Source organism: Helianthus annuus, chromosome 13 (assembly GCF_002127325.2).
Source record: "Helianthus annuus cultivar XRQ/B chromosome 13, HanXRQr2.0-SUNRISE, whole genome shotgun sequence".
Classification (NCBI taxonomy): Eukaryota; Viridiplantae; Streptophyta; class Magnoliopsida; order Asterales; family Asteraceae; genus Helianthus; species Helianthus annuus.
Genome location: NC_035445.2, coordinates 118858114 through 118867397, shown reverse-complemented (window position 1 = coordinate 118867397; position 9284 = coordinate 118858114). Strand labels below are relative to the sequence as shown.

The following is a 9284-nucleotide window of genomic DNA, read 5'->3' as shown; positions in this document are numbered from 1 at the left end:
CTCTAACATAGGGTACCATGGGATAATGTGGTTGTTGATAGGGTTGGATCATGTTTTGAGCAGGAGGTGGAGCTTGGTTTTGAGGGGTACGACATGTGTTACTCAAATGACCATAATGCCCACAATTTGCACACAATCGGCAAGGTATGGTGGGTTGATGGTGATAGTGGCAGGTGTTGCATTGAGGGTGAGGACCAGTGTAGGGTTTCTTGTTTGGGTAAGTGGGGTTAAGTGCCACTTGGGTGATTGGTATTGCTTGGAGAGGTATGACTTGTTGGACTTGGATCACAATGTTGGGAATTACGGCAGCCATTTGCTTGGCAATTTGGGCAGCCATGCGATTATCGTAGTTTCTTAAAAGGTAATAGAATTCTCTGACTTTTGGTATAATTGAAAATACTTTTACTAAGATTATACGAAGTGGAGGCGTGGAAACCACAACCACGCCGGAGGCGCTGTTGTGGCTGGCGTGGGGGAAGTGGCGAAAAGAATTTGTGGGGCGTTGTGTTGTTGATGATGATTGATGTGGTCGATTGTGATTGAGTGTGGCTTATAGATTTGTTTTTTTTTCATTTAATAGATTTGTTTTTTTTTTTTTCATTTAATAGATTTGTTTTATTTTTTAAAATAAAAAAATATAAAAAGTGCATTCTACGTGTCACACGCCCCATCCCATCCCACGCTTTTTGACTCCACGACACTTTTACTAACATGTGCTGACGTGGCTGACACATGGCGCTTCGCGCCCTCTCTTCATATCCTCCCTACGCTTTACCTTTACCTTTTTAGAGTAAACTGCCAAAATGGTTCATGAGGTTTGGTCACTTTTTTAGTCCAAAACTCAAACATTTTAAATCTGGGTCCTGTAATTTCAGTTGTATTGTCATTTTCATCTAAAATCAAAATCTGATCAGATTTTTTCGAGTTATAAGTTCCTCCAAAATAAGCTTAACCCAAACACCCTCCGTAAAGTAAAAAAAAAAAAAATCTATTCGAAACCTATAACATTTGTTTGCTAGGGTTTTACGTACATTCTCCTTCTCAGAAATAATGGCTGACGACTCCCACTACCCATCCAGCGGCGACTCCGCCTCCGTCAAACGCAAGTACGAAGACGTCGGACCTCCGCCTTCCTCCGCCCGTCGCCCCACCGGATTCTCCGCCCCCGACTCTGCTCCGTCCTACAACAACGTACCTCCACCTATGGACGAGATCCAGCTCGCCAAACAGAAGGCTCAGGAGATCGCCGCGCGTATCTTTAACAACGCCGAAGCTAAGAGATCCAAGTTTGATAACGACGGAACCGCTGGTGGTGGTGGTTGGGATGCCAGTGATGCCAGAGACTTCAGTTCTGGTCCTACTGGTTCGAATCTCATATTTATACTTTTAATTTAGGTTTTTACATTGTTTGTGATTGTGTTTGTTGTTGTTTGATGGTTTCTGGATCTTAATTTAGGTATATACTGTTAATTTAGAGTTGAATCTCTCATATCTGTGGTTTTGAGCTTTTAATTTAGGTTTTTTAGAGATTTATGGATTATGAATGTGTTTGTTGTTGTTTGCTGGTTTGTGGATCTTAATTTAGGTTAAAATTTTTAGATTAGGTTTCAATCTTTTATATATGTTGGTTTTAAACTTTTAATTTAGGTTTTATGGTTTATGACTCTGTTTGATTGTTTCTGCATCTTAGAGTTTCGTATCTGTTGGTTTACGATGTTTGGTTTTTGTTTCGGTTTGATATTTTTGTTTCTTAGGGTTTTAACGATGCGAGAGAGTTCAGTTCTCGTTCTACTGGTTTGAAACTTGTATCTAAACTTTTAATTTAGGATTTAAATTGTTAATTCAGGTTTTTTAGAGTATGGTTTGTGATTGTGTTTGTTGTTGTTTGATGGTTTCTGGATGTTATGCACGGTTGAAGCCTTTATCTGTTGGTTTAATTTTATGGTTTTAGAGGTTTTATGGTTGATGATTTTGTTTTTGTTGTTTGATGGTTTCTGTATCTTGATTTAGGGTTAAACTTTTTAATTTAGGTGGTTTTGAACTTTTATATTAGGTTTTGTTATGGTTTTATTGTATATAATTGTGTTTGTTGTTGTTTGATGGTTTTTGAAATTTATGCCTGGTTGGATCTCATTATTGTTGGTTTTTACTTTTGGTTTTAGAGGTTTATGGTTGATTATTGTGTTTGTTGTTGGTTGATGGTTCCTAGATCTTACGCACAGTTGAATCTCATATCTGTTGGTTTTAATTTAGGTATTTAAAGGTTTATGATTGATGATTGTGTTTGTTGTCCTTCGGTGGTTTATGGCTCCTACGCATGCTTGAATGTCACATATGTTGGTTTTAGTTAGGCTTTAAGGTTTATTGTTGATGATTGTGTTTGTTGTTGTTTGGGATTTTTGGATCTTAATTTAGGTTTTTACATTCATAAGGTTTGAGTATTTATGTTTTTTATTTGTGTTGATGAATTTACTTGTGTGCTTTTGGTTTGATTTTTTTTTTATTTTTTAGTGTTTTCGAGGAATGTACTAGACTTTATTATAGTGATGGTTTAGTTTGTTATAGATATGTCAGTTTTATTGTTTGTTCTCTGTTTAAGATCAATTTAGTGATGTGTTTTTTTAGTTTAAGTTTTTGATCTGCTTCTGTTTTGGAAAGATTGTTTAGTTAGATTATTTTTGCAGTTTCATGTTTTTTAGTGAATGCAAGTGTAACACAGCAGCCTGTGTTGGCTGCAGCTTTTCGTTTGATATTTTTATGTAATTAGGGGTGTTTACATTCGGATTGGCTGGTTTTGATGAAAAATCTGGGTCAACCCACTAGCTATGTTTCTAGGAAACGAACATGCCAAAACGGTTGGGTTTGGTGGGTTGGCCAAATTTATTATTTTTGGCGGTTTGAACTGTTTTTTTGAACTTTTTTTTTTCAGAATTACTTGTTTGTATACAAGTTTTAAAATGATAAAGATGGTATATGAATATAATACACTTATACAACTGCATATTCTAAAAAGAGTTAAATGCCATTTTAGTCCCTATGGTTTGGGCCATTTTGCCAGTTTAGTCCAAAGGTTACATTTTTTGCCTGTGGGTCCAAAAAGGTTTCACCGTTGCCATTTTAGTCCACTGGGTTAACTTCATCCATTTTTTCTTTTAACAAGAAGGGCAATTCGGTCATTTTATATGTAATTCTGTTAACTAGAAAGGCAATTCGGCCATATAAAATGACTGAATTGCTCTTCTCGTTAACAGAAAAAATGGATGAAGTTAACCCAGTGGACTAAAATGGCAACGGTAAAACCTTTTTGGACCCACAAGCGAAAAATGAAACCTTTGGACTAAACTGGCAAAATGGCTCAAACCACAGGGATTAAAATGCCATTTAACTCTTCTAAAAATGAAAAAGTATATATACCAGTAGTAAAGGCTAAACGGCTGGTTTCTAGCTTCAAACCGTGAGCTGAACTGTTAAAACCGACAACTGTATGGCTCTCAAACCTGCTAATCTGTTTTGGTTTGACTTTTGAGAGATTTGGTTTAGAAACACCCCTAGACAATACAAAAAGACATTTTTTTTCTTTAGTTTGAATGTGTTACCGCTTATGCCTAACGTTATCGTGTTTTAATCATCACAGATATGGGACATGCTGCTGCTTCAATTCCTTCTAGTTACGGTGGCTATGCAGCAAACTCAAGCAAAAAAATCGAGATCCCAAATGGCAAAGTTGGTGTCATTATTGGGAAAGCTGGGGAAACCATTAAGTATCTTCAAATGCAATCTGGGGCAAAGATCCAGATCACCAGGGATATGGATGCAGACCCACATTCACAGACTAGAGACGTTGAGATCACAGGTACCGCAGATTCTATAGCAAAAGCCGAGCAGTTGATTAAGGATGTTCTTGCTGAGGTATGTATTAATTGTCTTATTATAAACTCCAGTATTTTGTGTTAGCTATTATGTCATAGTATTATCTGCTTGTGGTGTTTCTTTGTATTTATCCATTTACTGTTGTATACAAGCATTTAGATGTGTCTAATTTTATATGTTTTGTAAAACAGGCCGAGTCCGGGGGTTCTGGCACAGTTTCTAGAAGGGTGAGTGGTCAGTCAGGTGGGGGTGAACAATTTGTGATGAAAATTCCAAACAAGAAGGTAATCTATATTCGGCTTTAATTTCAGTTTTGTTTTTTTTGTTGCAATTGACATTCGGTTCTGTATATGACATTATGTAATTTGCTTACAGGTTGGTCTTGTTATCGGTAAAGGGGGTGAGACGATAAAAAGTATGCAAGCCACTACAGGAGCGCGTATTCAGGTTAATATAGTTTATTTATTATTGTTCGTGTTGTTTAAAAATCAATTTTCTATCCAAACATTTTGTAAGTAAAATGTTTATAAATTATAATCCAGGTGATACCGCTACACCTGCCCCCCGGAGATACATCAACCGAGAGGACCGTACAGATAGATGGAACAAGTGATCAGATCGAGGCTGCAAAACAAATGGTTAATGAAGTAATTAGCGAGGTATGTCGTAAATACATCTATGCATGTGGGGGATACTAGTTCCTGGTTTATTGAAAGACGATTAGCAGTTAAAATTATAATTATTGTGTAGAATCGTGCAAGAAATCCAATGGGCGGCGGATACTCTCAGCAAGGTTATCAAGCCCAACCACCCACTAGTTGGGCGCCACCTGGCCAACAAATGCAGCAACAGGGTGGCTATGGCTACTACGGTCAACCTGGTGCATACCCTGGTCAGGCTGCTTATACCCAGCAGCCATATGGAGGTGGGTATGCCGCCGGCTGGGACCAGTCGTCAGCTCAGCAGACTGCTCAGGGTGGTGGTGGTGGTGGTTATGATTACTATGGTCAGCAACAAAGTCAACAGACCCAACCACCTGGTGGACCAGGCTCTACAGATACATCAGCTTACGGTTATGGTCAACAAGGTCAAGGTTACGGCCAGGATGGATATTATCAACATGGTTATGGTAATCCCTCATCTGGATATAATACTGCGGGTCAAACCGATGGTCAAACTGCGGGGTATGGGGCTCAGGGTGATAATGCTAGTCAAGCTCCTCCAACTTCTGCACCTCAATCTGGTTACGGTCAGCAGCCTAGTTCAAACCCGAGCTATCCACCTCAGGGTTCTGGTCAACCAGGGTATGGAAGTCAACCTTCTGGATACGGTGGTTATGGACCTCCTCCGACACAAAAGCCACCCGTCAGCCAACCTACTAACGGGCAGTCACCCAGTGCAACCGGCTATGCTCAACCGGCATACGGTGCACCACCTACTTATGGTGCTACAGGATATGGCCAACCGCCATATGGTGCACCACCTGCTGGTCAGCCAAGCTATGGGGGACAACAACCGCCAGCGTATGGCGGTGGATACCAACAGCCTCCTGCTTATTCTTCTGATGCAGCGGCGTCTCAGGCAGCTCCACCTGTTCCCAAAGCTTCACCGCAGCAGAATTAAGAGTAAGTGATGGTTTTTAACCTAGATTGTAGTGGAGTTGATACTGAGGATGTTTTGGATTGCTTGATTTTGTTAATGGGTGGATTACCTATTTATTCATGGACCAAAGTTTCAGACATGTTCTATAAAACATGCACATCATCCAAATTTTATATTTACTATTTCCTTATTAATAATAACTATATTTGTCGTAGTTTGCATAAAACAATTAAAATATTAAATAACCAGTGTCACCCTATCATTTACCCTTCCTCACACAACTTGCTGTGCGCACATCTATTGTTTTTTTTTTTCAAAATCATACGTCAAGTGTTAAAATCAAGAAAGAATTACATGATTAGTTCATCTGCTATGTTTGTATTACGGTTTTGGCTCTTAGGTTTGAGAAGCTACATGTTTTGTGTTCACTATTATATCAGTATGACTTCATATAAAAGAAGCTTTAAAACATCATTTTTTTTTAACGGTAAACGAATCCTCCAAATGGGCTACTGGCGAAATTCACCACATCGGGATACACTCGTCTCCGAACCGGGGAAAACTCACTTAGGGCCAAAGCTCGTGAACGCTCGCCTGAAGGAGTGCAGGAATCGGACCCGAGTCCTTTAGAACACCAAATCTCTCCCTTACCACTCCACCACCACCTTATTGGCAAAAAAAAACAGCTTTAAAAACATAACATGTTTTTTAAGGGCCGAATGTAATGGTCACATTTGTGTTGACAACATTGCAAAATTTAGGTCATAACTTTATTTTCCCCATTAATAAGTCTTGAATCTGTTTGTTACATTTTGTCATACTTATCTCGTTCAGAATTTAACAAAACCCAAAACTGTTAGATTTTAAGACAACCTTGTTTGACACCAAAACATTCAAGGACTTTAGATGTTACGATGCTCGAAACTCATCCCGAGACTGATCTTGATCAACTGCCAACTCGATTACACAACATTAGCTTTTGCTAAGTGGGTTTACATACGAGGGCTCCAGTTGATAAACCCCAATCATATCCTTAATGTATTGCACCCTAATACATTAAGTTATTATAATACCATACAGTGTGGAGGGGCTTGAAGATGGGGCGTTAAGTGCCATGTGCCAGCCACGTAAGCAAGGGGCGTGGCCAAAAAAGTATGGGATGGTGTTGGGTGTGGAAAGGGCCTCACCCAGTGTTAAAAAAAAACTAACCAATCACAAACCACCAATCAACTCGCGCCACATCACCAACCAAATTGTCCCCCACGCCGGTGAAAATTCCCCGTCCCACACACAACGCTGTGGAAAACGCCAAACACGGGGTGGTTTGATGGGCGTGGACTGGCCTCCACGTCAGATTTCCATGCCCACACCGTGTGGTATAACAATCCACCAAAATAACTCATTTATGTTTTTATATATATATTTTTTTTGAGTTAATTACTGTTTTCGTTCCTGTGGTTTGTCAAAAATCACTATTTCAGTCCATTAGTTTAAAAATTGCGATTTTAGTCCCTGTGGTTTCACTTTCGTAACAATTTCAGTCCATCTCGTAACCATTTCAGTCCACCTCGTAATCATTTCAGTTCTTGTACTTAACAAAATAATGGATTGAAATGGTTACGAAAGTGAGGGGACTGAAATAGTTACGAAAGTGAAACCACAGGGACTGAAATCGCAATTTTTAAACTAATGGATTGAAATAGTGATTTTTGACAAACCATAGGGACGAAAACAGTAATTAACTCTTTTTTTTTTACTTCTAATTTTAGTTCACCTACCCGTGGTGATTCTCGTTTATGTTCAACTTACGGTGATAACGTCTTTATCCACCTACCCATAGTTTTTTTAACACATTCTATTCTATTTAATCTTAAAACAGAAAGTCGGTGGCTGTCACATCACAGCCACCGCCTTTACTTTTATATATAAACATTGTTTGAGCTAAGGAAAACCAAGTTGGAGTTTGTTTTAGTGGTTGCTGCATCCCAAGCTGAAGAAAAGGTCCCGAGTTCGACTCTTTATTCTTCCCCTTCTTTTGTCAAATAGAGTTAAAATCTCCTTTTTCTCAATTAAAGTTTCTTTTGTTTTCAAATGCAGTTTAGAATTCCTTTTTCTCAATTACAGTTTCCTTTTTTTCTTTTTTCTCTCAAATGCAATTTAAATTTACCTTTTCTCAATTGCAGTTTAAATTTTATGTGATTACTCAAGTAAAAACTTATCAAAACTAATTATAATCTTAAAACAGAAAGTCGGTGGCTGTCACATCACAACCACCACCTTTACTTTTATATATAAACATTGTTTGAGCCAAGGAAATCCAAGTTGGAGTTTGTTTTAGTGGTTGCTGCATCTCAAACTGAAGAAAAGGTCTCGAGTTCGACTCTTTATTCTTCCCCATCTTTTGTCAAATAGAGTTAAAATCTCCTTTTTCTCAATTAAAGCTTTTTTTTTTTTCAACTTTACACCACAACGACTAAGACATACTTTTTTAATGTCAAAGTTACTTTTACGATTTTACATGATTGTCTAAGTTACCATTACAACTTTACACCACAACGACTGAGACATACTTTTTTTTATCTATGTCAAATGATGTTAATATCACAAACATACCGTGTGTGACAATGTAAAAAACGCATAATTTCACGTGTGGGCATCACACATTAATGTCATCATCGTACATTGTAGCCGCAATACTTGTATAGGTTACACTGAGTTAGATTGGATACGTCGAAACGCGTGTTTTTATATGGTTAAGGTACCGCCAACTATAAACAACTAAGGTGTCGTAGCCGTAACACGCGACGTATGGCAATTTTAACGCACCTGTCGCTTTCAATTCCCGTTTCAATGGAAACGACTAACGTTTTGACATAAACATTTTTCCTGAAACGAGTCTGGTCAAATATAATACGTTTTTATCCTTATTTTGTGTGCGTTTGTAGATTGTGTATGAAAGCGAGTCGGGTCAAATATAAAACTTTTTTATTCAACGGTGACGTAATTTTTTTGAAAAAAAGTTGGATCAAATATACGGCATAAATGCGAGTTACTTTAACTTTCGACGCCGCCGGGTCAAACTCCTAGTTATTATTAATATTCATCTTACACTAAGGTTCTGTTTGTTTTTGCTTATATTGTCTGTAAAGAGCTTATGTATGCGGGCGGGCAGACATAAGCCCTTGAAGACTATTTGTTTAAAAAAAAGATCTTAAAATGGCTTTTAATAGCTTAAAAAAAAGCTATGGATAATAGCTTCACTAAACAGATCAGATCTTCACACACACCCTTCTTCTTCTTCCTCTTCTCCCCTGTTACCACCACCTCCGCCACCACCACCGCACCGCCTCCGCCACCACCTCCACCACCACCACCACCATCATCAAAAGCCACCACCACCAAACCCATCACCACCAAACCCATCTGTGAGAGAGAGAGAGATCTGTGAGAGAGAGAGATCGGTGAGAGAGAGAGACCATAGAGAAAGAGACCTGTGAGAGAGAGAGAGAGACCTGTGAGAGACCTGTGTGATGGCGGAGGTGGTGCGGTGGTGGTGGCGGAGGTGGTGCGGTGGTGGTGGTGGTTGTAGAGAGAGAGTGTCCTGTGAGAGAGAGAGACCGTAGAGAGAGAGAGAGGCGGTGGTGTGATGGCGGAGGTGGTGCGGTGGTGGTGGCAGAGGTGGTGCGGTGGTGGTGGTTGTAGAGAGAGAGAGTTTGTAGAGAGAGAGAGCAGAGAGAGAGAGCTTGTGTGTGTTGTGTGGTTGAAGTTGTTTTTGAAGAAAAAAACCAAACCCTCTCCTCCTTGCAGACTGC

At 39.2% G+C, this 9284-nt stretch overlaps 1 protein-coding gene across 1 annotated transcript; it reads left to right on the top strand.

Annotated features, from left to right (window-relative positions):
* The first annotated feature begins 999 nt into the window (after positions 1-999).
* Positions 1000-5672, top strand: LOC110899192 (far upstream element-binding protein 2). Its single transcript, XM_022146064.2, has 6 exons — positions 1000-1363; positions 3635-3909; positions 4062-4154; positions 4246-4317; positions 4413-4529; positions 4621-5672. The coding sequence occupies exons 1-6, from the start codon at positions 1051-1053 to the stop codon at positions 5491-5493; spliced, it is 1743 nt and encodes a 580-aa protein (XP_022001756.1). The 5' UTR covers positions 1000-1050; the 3' UTR covers positions 5494-5672.
* Positions 5673-9284: the final 3612 nt, after the last annotated feature.

Excerpts from the sequence above, each read along its gene's own strand:
- LOC110899192 (XM_022146064.2), top strand. The coding sequence starts at position 1,051 with ATGGCTGACGACTCCCACTACCCATCCAGCGGCGACTCCGCCTCCGTC. Across the intron at positions 3,910-4,061 it reads TTAAGGATGTTCTTGCTGAG|GCCGAGTCCGGGGGTTCTGG; the intron begins GTATGTATTAAT and ends TTTGTAAAACAG. Across the intron at positions 4,530-4,620 it reads TTAATGAAGTAATTAGCGAG|AATCGTGCAAGAAATCCAAT; the intron begins GTATGTCGTAAA and ends ATTATTGTGTAG.